The sequence below is a fragment of the Ambystoma mexicanum genome, chromosome 13 (assembly GCF_040938575.1).
Source record: "Ambystoma mexicanum isolate Mex_15411 chromosome 13, UKY_AmexF1_1, whole genome shotgun sequence".
Classification (NCBI taxonomy): Eukaryota; Metazoa; Chordata; class Amphibia; order Caudata; family Ambystomatidae; genus Ambystoma; species Ambystoma mexicanum.
Window position 1 is genome coordinate 389,410,803 of NC_090938.1, and position 19,233 is coordinate 389,430,035.

The 19,233-nt window shown below is 44.9% G+C and overlaps 1 protein-coding gene across 1 annotated transcript in view; it reads left to right on the forward strand.

The window, feature by feature from the left end:
* CMTM5 (CKLF like MARVEL transmembrane domain containing 5) overlaps positions 1–19,233 on the forward strand; it is a 91,985-nt gene that overhangs the window by 45,712 nt on the left and 27,040 nt on the right. The window contains exons 2-3 of the mRNA XM_069633951.1: positions 15,410–15,562; positions 16,756–16,854. Coding sequence (XP_069490052.1) covers positions 15,410–15,562; positions 16,756–16,854 — 252 coding nt within the window. The remainder of the gene's footprint in view (positions 1–15,409; positions 15,563–16,755; positions 16,855–19,233) is intronic.

The window sequence follows — 19,233 nt, forward strand, 5'->3', positions numbered from 1 at the left end:
AGAAGCCATAAGGGCTTTGAAAGTGCTGCGTATGTTTGCAGTGATAACGAATGGTCTTAGGTACAATTTCTTAAGGTTAATGTATAGGAGACAGATCAGCATGAAATGAATCTGTTTCCCTAGTATCGTTGCAATACGATTAATGATCTGAGGGGGGTCAGGTCCCAGCGTTTGGTGCAAGTCACCACCATTCGGCACCTGAATTTTGCTAAAAGTACAGGCGCCATTCTGGGTCTGGAATGATCTAAATAGTGTTCATAGCACAATCATTATTTACAGTCCCAATATATAGCTAATGATGTCTTCCAGTGACCTCTGATGTATTTCGGTAGATCATATTAACTTAACCTATGGGACGAGATCATGATGTTCCTGCCAGAAATGATCATGATTGTAACAACACATTAGGGTTTCACATGTTTACACCGTGATAAACCTTTCCTCCCCTGCTTGGTGTAGGACATCCTGTAGAACCTCTCTATATTTCACAATAGTCAGTGTACTCCATATGCGTACCGGGTACATCAAAGGCCTTGTAGTCACCAAATGTCCAAGTTATCCAATGCCCTTCTCCTCATGCAGCAGGATCATTGGTGTGCCACCCGGTAGGTTCAAAATGCTCTTAAGAAAGGAGTTGTCTGTAACATCAAGAGATTTAGCCCAAGCACGCCCCCAAATGCGGCACCGTAAAGGGCAGCTTGGTGCGAATGAAGCTTGTATGAAGCTAAGTTTGTTTGTTTGTTTTATTATTTATAATGCGCACCAGATCCGGGGGTATCAGGGCGCAGAAAGCAAAAGAAGATTTTCAGCTTTGGTTCCATTGCTGTACAATTATATACATTTTCAGCTTCGGTTACATTGCTGTACAGTCATATACATGGATGTACAGAAGAGATGCACAGGGATTGAGGTAGCTTAGGTCGCTAGGTTAATAGGGGCAAGAGGCCAAAAATGGAGGGCAAGATAAGGAGGGATATATACATGAATATACAGATGAAATACACTAACTATGTGTTAGTGGTCATTTTCCTTGATCCAGTGAATGAAGTTGAGCCTAAAGTGTAGGTATGTTTGGTCTGCCCTAAGGGCGGAAGGAAAGGGAGTTGCAGAGCTGGGCGGCTTTCACCGGGAAGCTGCTTCACCCGGTTTTGGATAGTTTGAATTTGGGCACCGTAAGGAGGTTGGAATTGACAGTTCTTGTGAGGCAGATGGAGGGATGTCTCTTGAATCTATCTATAAGGTATCCAGGGGCGGCGTTATTAGGCCATTTATGTGTGAGTGAAGCTACTTTTAGTGAGATTTTGTCCATAGTAGTGAGCCAGTTGTTTGATCTAAGTACAGGTCTAAGCGCTCCACCGTGAAAAATCAAACAGCTTTACACGTTAAAGTTTGTGTTTTTAATGTCAATTTACAACCGTTTGGAGTGGGTGATGCAAGACACACCCAAACCATTACAAATAATGTCAGAAAAAGAAAAGTCGTCCGGCACGCAGAGCTAAAATCCAGATCACTGTAAGTGCCAATACCTGAACAAGCTGCCTCAAGCAGACAGTCAGTTATTGCATGTGCTTATGCAGCTCCAGGCAGAGGACCCTTTCAGCGCACCCTCTCGCTCCCTCATGATGAGGCCAGATTTGAGGTTTTGTGGCCAAAGTAGCACCTTCCTATGCCCCCCACTACTGATGCCTCTTTATGCAGGGCTCTGGACGGAGCTCACTAATATCAATTATTACCACATAATTAGGTTACATAATTGTAATAAGCATAGGTCATTGGATTCTGGATAGTAGGTGTTCAGGAATGTTGAGCGAGGTGGTTCGAGAAGCGGTGGACTGCAAAGTATTTTACGGCAATAAAGTAATACTTAAAGGTTACCTTTTGCGTGATGCTTCCCGGATACCACACGATTTGGCAGAAGATGCGCAGCGCCATACCTCGTGGCCACCTTTGGTGAAGACTCTGCGAAGAAGACGTAGCATGGCATGAGATTGCTCAGAATGGAGGGGGCATGCCCAAGGAGGAGAGGGATGCCTGTGCACCGAAGGAAAGACCTGCTGTTGTCTCCAAATTGCAGCTGTTAAGGCCTGTAGCAAATTGGGGCCATTATGGTCAGTATGAGCCCCACACCAGCACGCGCCGCAGCAGAGAACACGGCATGCACCTCCAGTGCTCGCCTGCTAGAGAAAAGAACCTCTCAACATAGCCTTGCACTAGTGCTGTGTGTGTGTGTGTGTGGTTACCAGGACAACACGTTTTTGTTAAAGGTCCTGCTACAAAGCGCACATAGGAAGCAAGCTTCTAATAGGCGAAATACCTGTTGACAGAATCTCGCATTGAAGAGAATTACAAGAACACATCACATTTAAAGTCAGAGAAGCCTGAAAGTTCAGATAGCAGATGACTTTTCACCCACCACAATTCTTTACTCTCCCCTGGGGAACCAGCCATCCCACAGGTGGAACGGAAAAGACTGAAAATATGAAGAGAAGACAAAAAGCAGACCGGATATGGAAAAGAACAAATGTTTCAGCTGTGGCAGGTAAGGCCATTTTTACCATTGCTCGTAATTCCCCAGCTTTGAGTCAAAGGTATGCCAATTGTGGCATACTGGGCCATTTTGCTGCAGTGTCGATGAAAGAAAAAAGTGACATACCTCCAGGACGAAGGAACTCAAGGAAGCTCGGAGGAAGAGTGAGTAATGGTGGTGGAGGCCCGTTCGGATCTTCCTACCAACATGAAATGCCCAAGTGCCACAGTACATATCAAAGAGCGAGTTAAGAGCAGAGTGTGATCCGTGTGGTCACGCTGGGCAAGAGTCTTTTCTTAGGAGGCGGACTATTGTGGAGAAAAACGCCAGCAACCGGCGAAGCGGAGCGAATACGGAGCAGAGTGTATTTCCGTGTGCTCCCGGGTGCGCCCAGGCCGCCAAAGAGACAGAGACAGAGAGGGAGGGCGAGAGGCTGCAGCAGTTGCATGTAACAAAGCACAAGTCTACCACCTATCTCCCGATCATCTGCGCTCACTTTGTAAGTTGTGACCATAACACGGACAGTGGAAACACCTCTGTATTTATTATGGTCTTTATCATGGTTTCTTGTAAAAACATCAAAATAATATCAAAATAAAAAATAAAAAAATAAAAATCTCATTATAAAACCCCCTAAGAAGTAATAGGAGAATAGTAACACACTCTTCCCATTCTCCCGATTCTGGGTTCTGAGACCGGATCAGTCCAAACAGAGCCTGCATAAAGCTGGTCGCAGGTAGAAACCAGGCAGATGCCCAATATTTACAATCTATGAAGTGGGAGCCTCAGTTGGAGAGACGACTTGAAGACTCCCAAATCTGACATCATGCCAGCAGAGCTTGAGAGGAACCTTGCCATGTCTCAATCAGTGGCAACTCAATATCACTCACATTTAGCCCCTACTCAGATCCCCATCTTCTGGAGTCCGCTATCAGGAACAACTTGGAATATACACTATCTACTTCTAAGATGAAGCAGACCATAATTAAGGAATTGGGAACAAAAGGAGGTCCTACAGTGAAGGTATCCTTGGAAATGCCAGAGACACTGAGGGCACGCAATTTGGGGGACAGAGGGAGGGTGCACCCCCACCACCCCATGCAAGGGCCAACGTGCAGTCCTACAGACTCACTGGAACAGGAGTCTTCAAACATGCCCACCAACGAGCAACAGACAAGCAATCTAAATACAAATAATCATTGGCAGCCATTGGGAGACCGAGTACAGAGAAGCACTCAACCGGAATCAACCCTCATCGCTTTGAGCTTCGTCCTGAACTCCTTAGTCACCGTCTTTGAACTACTCAAAACTGAAGTACAATCACACACTGCACCTTTGTTAGAATTGACCAGGGAGGTGGGCACATGGGAATCTTCAAAGGTAGGCTTGTCCAGTCTAATGAATTTGTCATCTAAGGATTGGGGTTTCCTACTTGATGAAACCCCTACTCAATTCATCTTGTGGAAAGAAATCAAGACAAATTTAAGACAACTAGACAAAAGACTTTCAGACTATGAGACTGGATCTAAAAAGCCTACAGACAGAGGGAATCCTAGTCAAACAAATGACTGCATCAAGTGTGGTGGAACCGGTATCTCTAGATGACACTCCACTATTGCAGTCAATATTGGAGGAATTCTTTAGATTGGTAAGCTTGGGGCCCTTAAGGAACGTGCATGGAATGAATGGCATCACACAGAATAACTGAGTCCAAATAACCGAACCAACTCAGGAAGATGGCAAAGTACTGTTTTATTAACAGTTATCTAAAACAGGAAGTTTACAATGAACATCAACGGACATACGCTCAGGTTCCCTCAGCGATCTTCGCACACATCTTAGCTTTTATATAAAAAATATGTCACCAGTGACATCATACTACGTTGCAATAATGAAAAACCTACTAAGGGTCGGGATGGGCTCAAGGGGAATATCTAAGTATATTTTCTATGGCAACTAGGATTGTGATTGGCTGCCCACTGTAAGGTGGACAACACATGCCTACCTCTCAAACATGCAATCTTCAGAAACAATTAGATATACGGTTTCTCACTGGTTTTCAAACTATAAGGTTCTTCGTTATATCGACCACTACAATTGGTTGGCACGCTAGTGCCAGGTCTGGAACAATCGGTTCACTTAGCAGCACGTAAGCCCAGACCCAGGTGCTAGGATATGGGGCATGAAACTACCACCCCGCCCAATTAGCCCAGCATCTCTCATCACCCATGCCTTCTGTCATGAAGATTGTCTTTGAACTAGGCCTTGCAAAAGTATCCTTGTCTTTAGAATACATGGGAGTGAGGTGAGAGAATTCACTATGGTGTCTGGGACTCTGAGTCCGAACTCTATTTTCATCCTTGGCTCACCTGACAGGAGACCACGATTTGGTCCATTTTGCAGGTTATAAATGCTTTAAACAAATTAAACTTGGCACTCTTGGTGTTCTTTCTTTGTAACTTAAAAAGGGATGATTCATTCTTCGCATGTTTTCTCCTTTCCAGAATAGATAGTTGACCTTGGCTGCTTCAGTGTTGAATCCAGGACAGACAACCTCACCATTCAGCTCCACGATTCAGCTTATTCTTGCTGCAACACAGTTTTCCCTTCCCTCTTCATGGGTCCTGGCTTACATGATACCGATGTCCAGCTTCTATATAATGGCGGCTTTGCCTGCAGTCTAATCACTACATATTGCCAGCTTCTATGATGAATTCGTCTACTTGCGTTTCAGCATCTGTACAATTATAGAACAGTGATTTTCTGCAGCACTTCATGCACATGTAATCTCCTTTTTCGTATTTAAAAGTTCACTTGATTCTTTACTTCGTCATTAGGATCTTCAGGATCTATACATCTTCTTCAGCCAGTATCCCAGGACGTTGGACATACTCTTTTGTGACGTCACTGGCTTCTTTTTTCTGCTCCTTTTCATACTCCTTCAGGGAGTTCCTCCCTCAAGTTGTCATCCCTTCAGGGATACATTCAGTAGGGTTGTCTCAATGGGTATCGTCTCTCAAACAAACGCTGCAGTATTGGCACAACTGCAGGTGTCAAACACGGCACAATCTCAGTTCTCCAACATATGGGAGGTAGGGGGCAGGGTTTCCTGCAGAGGCATGTAGCTGCTCCTCTACACTGGGACAGATCAAGGAGGTGAAATCTGACGATGTTCAGAAAGTCCAAAATGGAGACCCCCTCCACAGCCGCTTCAGGAACAAAGAATGATTTGAATAGATCTGTAAAAGAGCCTCCGAAACTGCACCAGGCAAATATGGATAACATACTGGAGGTAGAATCAGGCGGCGAGGCAGATTCAAATAAAAGGAAAAAGAAGAAAAAAAGCGGTGCACCCGCACTCAATGGCATTTTTAAGCAAACTATTCCAACCCAGACCCAAAAGCCAGAAAACAAGGGAAACATCCGACGTCTGGGGAAAAAACTATTCTTCAACGCTCTAAATAAGGCACTAAATAAGGATTCCTCCGACCATCAAAACGAATCATTTTCCCAGCAAGTTGATATGAGTCAAATGAAAGAAGGAGAGGAGGATTCTACGGGGAATGCAACGTCTCAATCTGGAAAAAAACAACCCAGACCCCCGTCTTCAAAAATGAGTGTGGGCCAACACATGGGAAATCTGATGGATGTCCGACCAGATCCCCCTAACCTAGCACCAATGTTCTGTAAAGAAATTATAACGCAAGGTGCAACTCAGGGTACATTTGGAAAAACTATGATGGAGCAAGACTCATTCCCAAATGACACACATTCTAGATAAAGTTGCAGAGGCCCAATTGGAAGTGAAATAGAACCTTGTGAGGCTAAGGAACCTGGAGTTTCAAGCATGAGCCATGAGGTACGAGGAGAGTCCGACTGTCAGAGGCACGAGGAGGAGGTGGAAAGTGATAACTACATGTCCAAGATGGACACGAGTACATATGCAGCACCTATGGTGTGGCTTAAACAAATGAACTTGTCAAGGGATCAAGCAAGCTTGAATGGGGGACCATTTTAGCAATCACAAGACATCCCAGACCTCTATTTACTCTCCTCCAATGACATTAATCAAATTAGATTCCCATATGCACATACCACCAGCATTGTGGAAGTAATAATGAAATCACACATGGGAGCCAAAGCAATGCTAAATTCCAGAAGAGACTTTATTATCTAGGGCTGGAGGTCCTTTTCACTAAGCCACAAAATCCCCAGCAGCATCGGAAAAATCCTGCTTGCAGTAACGTCAATAAAAGAGGGAAGTCTTGGAACAAAATCTCTTTTGAGGAGTCGGGAAGTGCTAGAAAGGGGCTGATGAAGAGTCTAAGGGGAAGGACCGAGGGGGGAACAGAACCAGATCTGGGCAATGCTCCCTGACATCATCACAGAGGTCGTTCAGAAGCTAACCGTTCTGGGTAAATCACTGTCGCCGATGAGCGAAGGAGAGTTCTAAGTTGGAATACGCAGGGGTCCAGTTCTTTTAAAGTCGAGGAAATGAGAAAGTTCATCTTCCAAGGCCATGATCTAATCCTTTTACAGGAAACATGGCTGAGGGAATCCTTCAAATTGGAAGGGTTCACAATGTATTAACAAGCAGCAACTAAGATAAATGGGGCATACCTTCAGGTGGCCTTTTAGTGGCCAGTCAGAATAGTTGGGTGGGTAGTATTGAACTACTCCACTCGAATAAACTGGGTATATTACCCTCAGGATACTCCCTACGTTGACATCAAATTTAAAATCAATATTCCAGATTAATTTATATTGGAGCCCTGCTCATTCAAACTTGGAAAGATTTTTGAGAGACCTCGAAGATGTACTAACCTCTGCGAAGATCACCTCGCCAGAAGATCACATCTTAGTGGCAGGTGAGCTGAAGTTGCATTGTTTACGGGGCAGCTCTGATGGTTAGTATAACTCGAATGCCAGCGTGAATGGTCAAAGATGGATGAACTTTTTTATTGACTGGGACCTCGTCATGGCCAATGGTAATGTCGTGGGTAACATCCCCCAGCAAGAACGTGGCGGAATGGGCATATGTCCTCTACCATCGACTATATAGTCTTCTCAGCAAATCTTTTTGAACACTGTGAAAATGTAAGAGTTGAAGAGAGCGGTACCAGTGACCATAGACTTCTATCCGTAACACTTGGTTTTAGTTCCTCAGTAGAAACTAACATGAGGTATATGACTATGCGATCAGTTAATCAAGCAGGGGATTGATTGGAGAGATTTAAATATAAAGGCTGAATCTTAAATCGTAAACTGAAAGAATGGTTGGAAGAGACTGATGTAGGAAGCCTAACAAATATGTTGAATCCTATGAGCTTTGTTGACCTGCTGTGGAACTTGCATGCACCTAAGCAGCATTTTAAAACTTTTGATACAGAGACCAGAGATAGAAAGAGTATGTTCCTTAGAGAGCTTCAAATTCTTACAAGAGAGGGCCTTCCACTAGAAATATTTATTTGTGAAAAGAAGTCCCTACGAAATCAGTATAAAAATTGGTCCAAGAGCAGAAAATATGAAAGGCAGCGCAGAGATGGTGTATCCATGTTAACAGCAGTGATGGAGTAACTCCCGAAATGTCTGGGGCCTATCCCGCAAATTCAGAACAAGCTGCATTGCAATCAAATATAATCAATGAACAGACATGGAGGGATTATTTCTCTGTGGTTTTTGAAGAAAAGGCCTTAGTAAGATATGAATTAGGCCCGGACATTGAGTGGAACATACATTTCAACAAAGGTGGCGTTGAAGAGTTGATAAATATCACTTTGAGATCTAAGGCCTCTGGCCCCAATGGTTTAACTAATTAAATGATGCGCGAGTCTGTGCACACCTGGACGATTATCTTGTTCAATCTTTTTAATAACATCTTAAAAATGAGAAAGTGCCCGATCTCCTGGAAAAATGCCATAGTGATACCAATAAATAAGAAAGGAGACCAAAAAGATCCAGCCAATTATCACCCGATCCCTCTAATGGATATTGAGAGTAAAATCTTCTCAAATTATATTGAAGGAATTAGATGACTGGGCAGCGAAGGCAAACATCCTCTCCAAACTTCAGGTAGGCTTCAGAAGGAGCCTTTCGACGACACTAAATGGCTTAGTTTTAAACATCCTAAACACAAAAAGGGAAGAATGATCTGCCAGTTTATGGTGTCTGGAGTGATCTATCTAGGGCCTTCGACACCATAAACAAGAGGCAAATGATGGCATAAATTAAATGAGTGGGGCATTCCAAAGGGCCTATTATCAATAGTCATTCACCTCCATAGCAATACTACAATCCAAGTGAGACTGGGCTGAAGAGGTCACCTCTCATCATTGATCCCTACGGAGAAGGGCATGAGGCAGGTGTGCATCGTAGCCCCATGCCTATTTAATCTGTTTATGGCAGATCTGTGGCATAAGTTAAAACCTCACTACTTGGCCGTGCCACGGATTGGTGCCATGAGAATCAATGGTATGGCCCACGCGGAAGATGTGGTCCTAAGAGATCACTCACCAGTAGGACTACAGTGTTTGATATCGGCATTTGAAAACTATGCCTTATCAAATGATCTCATAATTAAACCCAGCAAGACGGTCGTAATATCTTACAATCAGGCAATCAATAAAAAGAGCATTGGCTTTAAGTGGAAGCTGGTGGAACAAAGCCTACCGGTCGTGAAGGAGGTTAAGAACTTGGGTTTTATGATCAGAGCCAATCCGACCATGGCAGCTTTTGAGGCTGGTTTAGAGAAAGAGTCCTGTCAGCTTGCTTGCCATATTAAAAACATACTTAATTCCTACTGCGGTTTTACCTTATTGCCACTCATCAAATTCTATAAGGATAAGGGGGTACTGACCTTGATGTACGGAATTTAAATTGACAGACCGGCACAAAAGATTAATTGGGTAAGGAAGCATCTGGAAAAGGGTTCTCAATCTTCCATGCTCCTTGCCAATGGCCAGAATATGTTACGAATTAGAACTAGAGTTAATCCAATGGAGGCTGCATGGAAAAGGATAATGCTTTATAGGTCGATCATATGCCCCCTAAAGAACTCTTTATATGAGGATATTAAGCATATGCTGGAGAAAGGCGGAAACTACTTCCTTACGGGGTTGAAACTTGAGACCGCTGAGATATTTTTGAAGGGCCAACTGTCAGAAAAGAACCTAATAGATAATCCGCTGAGGGTAAAAAAGGTAATGGACTGAATGATTGGATCCTAACAAGATCCTCATTCATCAGGATTACCTTTTATAAGAACGTCCCTGTAAATAACAAACCCCCTTGGCTATGTTTTGTCCTACCTGAAGAAATTTCCACATGCAAAATGGAGGGCAGATTTGTTTGAGGTTCTGCCTAAATCTATTCAATACTCGTGATTTACAGCATATTAGGAACAAAGTGAATGTGGTGGACGGTCTTTGCAATTGGTGTCAAATGGATGAGCAACAAAATGTAAAACACTTAATAATATCATGTGTAGTAGCTACTAGACTCACAAGGGTTGACCACTTTCTACGCTTTGCCCATACTGTGGACTGGCTAGAATCAGAAGAGTTTTGCAATATATTGTCGGCAGGGAAGGAAACCTCTCTTATCCTTTTTTAAATTTTTTAATACATTTTATTAATTTTTACAACAAACAATCAACATACAACATAACCAGCAGTACTTGTCATTATACTTTAGCATCATGTACATATCGTTATTCTTCTACCGCTTACCCCTTACCCTCCCCCCAACTCGAGCTTACTCCACTTCGCATTCTGCTTCGTTTTCCTCTGGGAGAGCCTCCCCTTCTGTGGTCTCGAAGGTTTACTGATTGCTTAGACAGTCCTGGGCGGACCCATACAATGTGGCCACCAAATGTTTCCAGGTCATCAGGGTTTCTGCTTCCTCCTCCCTTTCCCTACTGGCCGCTTCCTGCCATACCGCCGTTTCAGCTTCGGTCCATTTCAGGAGGTCACTCCACCAGACTTCTACCCTCGGTCTATTGCATGTTTTCCACCCCATGACTATTCTACGCTTGGCAAGTATATATGCCAAGTCTTTAAGTTTGCTCACATGTTTAGATTGGTGCAGTCTAGGGAACCCCCCTACTATGCATGCCCATATTGATTCGACGTTTAGCTTGATCCCTTTCTCATTCAATCGGCGTGCTACTTCTCCCCAGAACTTCCCAATTTCTGGACATGCCCAAAACATGTGTGTCATCCTGGCTTTTTCTTCTTCGCATTTGGGGCATATTTGTCGTTCAGCGTTCTTAAACCGGGCTATCCTCTGGGTGGTCATGTATGCCCTGTGGGTTACATATAGCTGTATTTGTTGTAGCCTCGCGTTCCTCAACACTTTATTATGATACCCTTGGGCCCGCTCCCATAGCCCCTCACTCATGAGTTCCGCGGCTTCTTCTTCCCAAGCTTGTCTTAATTGGGTCACTTCCTTTCCTACCCTGGACATCAATAGCTCATAAATTTGAGAAACCTCATGCCCTGCCTCTGCTATATCATATATCGTTTCAATGGCCATGTCAGGTTGATCTCCCAGTGTTATTTCGGACCATGTCTTTCTGATCTGCCGTATCAATCTAGTATAAGTCATATGCTGCCCTGTGTGTAAACCCGTTTCTTCCACCAGCATCCCAAATTCCTTTATTTCCCCCTCCTGTCATATATCTCCCATTGTTGCGATCCCCACCGGTTCCCAGTGCGTACAAATCGATTTTCTCAGCTGCACGTCTCCTCCAGTCAGCGCCACTAGCGGCACCTGCGAAGAACACAGGGTTGGGTTCTCCATAACCTGACAAGCCTTGTGCCATACCTTCCATCCCAATTCCAGCATTTCCAGGAACCCTTTTAGTTCAGGTTTGGGCAGCCACATTACCTCTTTCAGAAAGAACTGGGCACACTCTTTTCTCAACAGTCTGGACTCTGATGTCAAGTCTTCCGTTAACCATTTGGCCACGTATTGCAGTTGACTAGCCAGATAATACATCTCAAAATTAGGCAATTTTATACCCCCTTTATCATACAAGTTCTGTAACTTCCATTAGGCAATTCTGTTCCTCGTTCCATGCTAAATAAAGCCCCTACATATGCTCTGGAGTTTGGCAAAAAAGCGATTTGGTTTCATATATGGTATGTTCCCAAAAGAAATGCAGTAGCCTAGGCAATACAACCATCTTCAACAGCGCCACTCTCCCCATCATGGCCAGGGGGAGCTTAGCTCAGAACCTAATTCTGTTTTCAATGTTCTGTACCACTTTCTCAGTGTTGTGTTTATATTCTGCTTCCAACGTATGATGAATGTCAATCCCCAGGTATCTGAACGTGCTAGTCTCCCATGGTATTTGTAGGGCCGGCAGTTGTTCCCGTGGGACCCCTATATATCTCCCCAGAGGGAATATACATGATTTCCTGGGGTTAACTACAATGCCAAAGAGCCACGCAAATCGCTCCATTTCTTATAGAATGTACTGAAGATTTTCCTCAGGGTATCTCAGGTATAGTAACATGTCATCTGCGTATAGTGAAATTAAGTGTGGTCCCTCTTTCGTGTGAATCACAACTTCCTCATATTATTGTCACCGGTATATTGTCAGGGGTTCCAATGCTAGGATGTACAGCAACGGGCACCAAGGGCATCCCTGTCTGGTACCCCTGCTTAGTTGCCACCTCTCTGAGATGATCGCTCTCGTTTTAACTCTAGCTAGCGGTGTGCTGTATAACAATTTCACCCACTGAAGATACCCAGGTCCCATCCCATATTCTCTTATAGCTGCCATCAGCCAAGGCCATCTGACAGAGTCAAAAGCCTTAATTGCATCTAGTGATATAATTGCAATCTCGCTTGTATCTCGTACTGTGTGCTCTATAACCCGGTGAAGTCGTCTGAGGTTGTCTGATATGCTTCTGCCGGGACATATCCAGTCTGATCAGGGTGTATTAATCTACGTATAACCTGTCTCATTCCATTTGCCAACACCGCCTTGAGTATCTTACTATCCTGATTCAGCATCGACAACGGTCTATACGACCCACAGTCCATGCTTGTTTTGTTGGGTTTGGGGAGTGGGATAGATCATCTCTCTTTAGGATTCTGATAACGTCCCTATTTAGAAAGCATCATTTAACATCTCAAGCAGCGAGGGGAGCACTTCTCTCCTATACATTTTGTAAAATTCACTTGGGAGTCCATCCGCTCCCGGGTTCTTGAAGGTGGGTAGTTGCTCCACCACCGTTTCTTATTCTTTCCATGTAATTGGGGCATCTAGGTCCTCACGTTCTTCAGCACTTATTTTTGGCAGGCCAATATCCTCTAATGTTTCTATTATCTTGCTAATTTCGCCCCCTCCTATGTCCCTGTACAATCGTCTATAGAATTCAAGGAACTCTCGGTTCACGCCCTCTTGAGTATGCACTATTTTCATGTCCTCCCCCATTACTGCTATGTATTTCTTATAGTTTAGGTTGCACAGTCTCTCCCAGTGCCCTGCGCATTCCTGCTGTAATTGTTTTATTGTTTCACCATCCTCTCTGGAGTCCCCTCCTTTGCCCAGAAACGCCTCTAGTTACGCCTATGCGTTCTGCAATTCCCTTAGTATACCCCCCTGCAACCCTCTGGATTTGGCTATTGCTGATCCTCTCACCACCACCTTAAATGCTTCCCACAGGGTGCCAGCCGATTCAACACTCCCAGTGTTATTTTCAAAATATTCTATGATTTCTTCTCTCAAGTCCTCCCGTGCTCCCTAAACACTGTGACTTTCAGTGCTTCAGCTCTGGGTCGCCACGTCGGGATCCGAGCCCTCGGAGGTAGATATTGCCATGTTAAAACCAATGGCGAGGGGTGTGAAAGGACCCTCGCTTTGTACTCTGATTGCACTATTTCCGCCGTCATTTCCTGTAAGACGAACACATAGTCTAACCGTGTGTATAAGTTCTGTGTCATAATCCAAAAATGTGAATGGACAAGCAGAGTTTGGCCAGCGAAGAAAGAGGTGGGGAAGGAGTCACTTCTTTACTGGGAAGTAAAAGACGGGTTATCCTTGGAAGGAGGAATGTTGATGTGTGTCCAACAACTAGTAGCTCCCACAACACTTACAGACACGATAATTCAAATGGCATGAGGGACCGCTGGGACTCACAGGGATGGAAAGGAAACTATGAGAAAAGTATTGGTGGTCAGGTGTCAATTTGGATGTGGAGCGGTCAGTGGGGATGTGTTGGCCATGTTTAAATTTGGACAAAGGGATTAAATTGAGTAAACAAAGAATCTGCCTAATTTTGCCACTGGAAGGACCATGGAATTGTTGATAGACTGGGAATAGCCATATTGGGTCCCTATCAAACCTTAGGCAGAGAGTGCCAGTGTATGGTCGTCATATTCATTTTTCTAAATGGTTAGAAATACAATTAGTGAGGTGTACTTTTAGTTCAGAATTCAAGAAGTTGACCCCTGTGAGAAAGTGAGCAACAATGGACCACAGCTTAGAAATACAGATGTGATGATGTACACCAAGAACAAAGGAATCAAATGGAAATGTACTTCAGATTACCAGCCTGAACCCAAAGGGATGTTCAAAAGATTCTAAAAGTTTGTTGTAGGAACAGCTATACAAAATAACCTGGATGTCAAGGGAGCGATCAAATGATTAATCTGGAGCATGAGGCCAAGCCCTAATAGACCACATGGGTTTCTCCTTTTCGACTTAGATGAGGGAAGGACGTCAGTTCCAATCTCAGTAGAGGTGGGTGAATTCCTTACTGGAAAAGGAGATATCAAACCACAAGGTTAGGAAATTGCTCTTTCATTCCGAAGACAAGCATCAAAATACAAGGATATGGCAAAGTCATTTCATGAGCAAATGTGGATGCCAGAAGAGTGGGTTAGGGTCAAGAAAGGTCACAGTCCATCAAAGGGAAGTCCACATATTCTCAACCAAAAAGATGAATAGAAGTGTGGCCTAATGCTGTGTGGCTGGAGGATGAGTACAAATGCAATTTAAGTAGAGTACATGTTTCAAGCTAGTGGGAGATCAGAGAGAGGAGACACTATAATATCTGAGAAGAATAGTAAATGACATGCAGAACTACTGCAGGAGTTCAGCAATACAGGGTTAGAAAGGATACAAAGTGAAGAGACTGTGGGAGAGCACGCCTCATGCATATATCCAACAATTGAGACAGCAACAAACATACGTGTTGCCTCATCCAGAGTTTGGTACAGGTAGTGAGGCAATCACCATGCCTGCGGCTAGGCCGAGGCAGACAAAGATGCTACCAACCAATTTTCAATGCTAATTGAAATTATTAAGTTTACAGTTGATCAACCACAATTATTGTTATAATTCTTCATATTCTGGTTCTATAGTTATGGTTCTTATACCTTTTCATCTTCCACGCCAGCTTTCTTCTCGCTGCCACCTGAGGATCTTTCTGTCTTTCTTCCATATTCCTCTGTACTTCTTTCTTATTATCTCTACTGGTTTTGTAAGGGGATGGGTCTAACATGCTTAGGCCATTGGATTCTGGCCCATGGGGTTTCAGGAATGTTGAGGATGCAGCTGGAGAAGCGGAGGAGCATGGTGGACTATAGGGTTTGTAATGCAATGAAGTAATACTTAAAATGTACCTGTTGCATGATCTTCCCAGAATACCACAATAATATAGTCAAAAACTCATTGATTTCTTTTAATTAAAATTACAATAAGTGAAGTACATGAATTTCAGAAACAATGACAACAGTGTGCCATCTTGTGCTGTTTAGGCAAACAAGACCAGGTGGCATCTAAAAAGACAGAAGTGCGCATAATCAGATGTTTTCAGATCTGGGTGTGCAGAGTGTATGTACCCTCACCTCTTTGTTTACTCCCTTCAGGGTCTGTCCCTTATCATCTTCATCTGCTTTGCGGCTTCAGTCTCATCGTACCTGGCGGCCCCCCTCCTGGAGTTCTTCATAACACTGGCCTTCTACTTCCTGTATGCAACCAAGTACCACGAGCGTTTCTCAAGCTTCAATTGGCCATGTGTGGTGGGTATACAGCCTATCTTTCCTCACGCCCTGCCCTTTATCTTGTTTACTCTTGCACCTCTTTGCCACATTTTTCTCCTATCATTCCTCTCCTGCATCTTTCTATCTTCCACACCTCATCACTTGTTCCTCTGTCTTCTGATTCTCCTTCCTACCGTGATCCCTCGTCTCCACCTTTCCACATGCCTGCTCCTACCTATCTATTCAACCTCTCCATCATTGTTCTACCCTCTCACTTTCGATCATCCAGGCCTCCACCTTCCTTCTCTTCCACCTGTCCATCATCTCTCTCCTCCACCTCCTTTTTCTCCATCCTTTCATGTCCCACACCTTAACTATTCAACATCCTGCTTCTCCATCTTCCGCCCCTTTTCCTCCACCTTCCAACACACTTCTAGTCAATCATTTGTAGCCCCTTTTTCTGCATCCATTCTCCTTTCCTTCTCTATATTTGCATACAGTTCACTCCACCATTCTTCAATGCTCCCTCTTCTACATCCTTCCATACTTTCTCTCCTCTTGCCACCATTTCTATTCTCCATTTGTTCATTTTTTATTTATTTATTTTATTTTTTTATTTTTACATTTATAAAGCGCTCACACAGCCCGCAGGCATCGAGGGGCTGTTACAAGAATTGTTTGTTTTTCTTAGTTGCTAATTATGTTTTATTTTTTTTGTCTTGGTTACGTATTTATAACGCGCTTAAACACCAAGAGGTTTCTAAGCGCGGACCCGGGGATCGAACCTGTGTTGCTTCGTGTCGTCTTGCTTCCAAGATGCGCACGCTGCCGCTGAGCTATCCTCCCGGGACATTCATTCTCATGATGCCCACAATTCTACCAGCCACTTTCCTCTTATCCATGCTTCATGCCTACATCTCTCTTCATTCTTCATCAGCTACTCCATCTTTTCCTGCTATCTCTCATCCTGTTTCTCACCATCATCTCTGTGTGATCACAATGCAGGCCTAGGAATCGTTCTCAACCCTTTGGTGGTATGTAGATGTGTGTCTGTAGCGGAGCATGAGTAGGGTATCTTCACCATGTAAACAAGAGGGGAAGAGGGCATTTTGGAGAAGGTGGAAAAAAGGATCCCATTTCGGAACTATTCAGAAGTTATGGAATCCACCTTAACCTTTGGCTACTTGTAGTTCCAGTCTTGACAAGTGACTTAATTTGCTTCTATCCTCCAGGATTTTCTGCGGTGTGTCAGCGCAGTGATCGTGATGGCAGTGGTGTCAATTGCTGCAGCTGCGAGGAGCGGCGGAGAGGGAGGAGCAGTAGCAGGTGCTGTAAGTAACTGACTTCCTCCTGATGTGGGAGGCAGGATCTTCCACTCTGCTTCCCAGAAGCTAAGCTCCAAGAGTACCCACCACCCCTCTATATAACTCCACCACCTAGAAGTTGCCACTGATGCCTATTTGCCCATATTGAGCTCAGGCGAGATGGCAGCCATTTACAGGACACTGGCCGGCGATGTGGTTGAGATGATGGATTGGTTTTTTTCAGTTTCTTATGGGGGTGGGCCGTCCATTTCAGAGATCTGAGTTAAACTTCGAAGTCACTTATTTAAATCTTGGCCACTTTCATCTTTCTGACGTCAATCAAACGAGTACCATTGATTTGGGTAAGGGCGGAAAAGCTTTTCAGTTGGGGGTTAAGTGACTTTTAAATAGTGAATATTATTTCATATTAAATTACACAATTGTCGGGGAAGTGGTTCAGTCAGCCATCCTTCTGCGGGCTACAGGGTAAATGCAGATCTGCCTACCCAGTGTTTGGCAGCGTGGCCCCTGCCTAGCAGACGTGAACCCAGAAGTGGAGCCTTTCTAGCAAGCGGAGTGGGGCGGTTACACTCTGGCGGAGATAGCGAGCGAAGCAACACAGAGGGTGGTGGTATGGGGTTGTGTATCTGTTACAAGGACACTTGTGAACCCAATTGACACAGAGTACATAGTAACCAAGGTGACACGCAGGCTCTCTAAATATTCCAGTATTAGGGTTGCCACCTCTTCAAAAGAAAAAAAATGAGGATGCTTGATATCATTTTTTTTTAAACAGTCCATGAGCGACAGTGTAATAAGGGAGCCCAAACCAACCTACGGGGTTTTTGTTTTGGGGGTTGGGGGTTATGCCTTTTAAGAGCTTTTTTAAAATAATTTGTTGAAAGGGTGCATTTTACAGCAAATGTTGTAAGAAAAAAGGGGTAAAAAGCCATGCAATTTGCAATTGGATGTAGAGGGTAACATGGGAAATAGTTGCTGTGGCGTTGGCCCTTTAAGGGCAAGCACGCGACGGGGTGACGTTCACTCCGTCGCGTGCCTCCTATAAATAAACGGGGTGTTCCCGCCGGCGTCAGAGCCACCGTGGAGCCCACACGAGTATCATCTCTGTCTCCGTGTCTCTGTGCAATGGGGGTGGGAGGCTCACGGGTGGCGGTAGCGGAACACCGCTAACAGTGGCGATGAAGACTGGGATCACTCCCTGGGACAGGCGGCGAAGTTCGCTCGATGCGTAAATGATCTAAGGTGAGCGCATCAGGCGAAATCTGACCGCGGAGAGGGGAGAGACACACGCGGCCAGCGGCCATTTTGTTGAATAGGCCTCGGATGATCACGGCTTCATAATGAAGCATCCGTGAGCCATCCAAGCCCAATTTCTGGAAATCCAGTGGCAGATAGCCACTAGAAGCAGCACGTGTCATCTCAGAATGACTTATTGACAGTTTCACTGTTTTTTCACCAAGTTTATGGGTGAGACCCCCAAGGAGGCCTGCTGGATGCAAGTTGTGGGGATCACCCTGCTCAATTTTTGGATCCTCCATTTCTGCCTGTGTGCCCGGTCTACAATTCTTGGATCTGCATGTGCCTGGCTATGTCAGAAGAGCAGTGCCATCTGTAGGCGGCCTGTGGACTGGATCAAGAGACTATCTACTGAAGAAAGTGTTAGTTGTGCCTGGTGGTGAGTTGCGGCCCTATCACTCGAATATCTTTGGGGTGCCTGTGCGCTTGCCACCATGAGCCAAGCTGCGGCTGCTGCACAACAACAGGCTGCTCCCGCACCTCAGCCTCCGCCCCTCCTGCCGCCAAGACCTCTGCTTAAGCCACCTGGCTCCCTACAACCAATGCCTGAGTTTGATATCTCAGGCGCACCATCAAGTCTGGGACCTAGGTGGAAGATGTGGATGGACAGACTTGAGATGTACTTCAGGGCTACGATGGAGACTAGCGATGACAGTAAGATAGCCACCCTCCTATACTCTGCAGGCCCGGCAGTACATGAGATATTTCTGTCCCTGCAACCAGCGGATGGGTCGTTTGTGGCAGCGAAGGATGCGCTCCACAACCATTTTCTGCCAATGGCAAATGCAGATTATGAACGTTTCCTTATGGGGGCTGCACGACAAAAGGACGATGAGACTCTTGTTGTTTTCTATGGGCGGCTGCGCAGATTGGCGGCGCCATGTGCATGGAACGACCCGGACATCATGATTCGTAATCAGCAAACTGCGGTGCCAGATACTGCGTAATCCTGGCATCACCCTTCCCCGCATCCTAGAACTTGGAAGGTGGCCATGAAGTGTCCGAGCTGCGGGCAACTCGAATGGAAGCGGGTGTGCGCCCCGGCAAGGTAGAGGAGGTCTGCGCAGTCAGCAGAGGCCGTGGATCGAG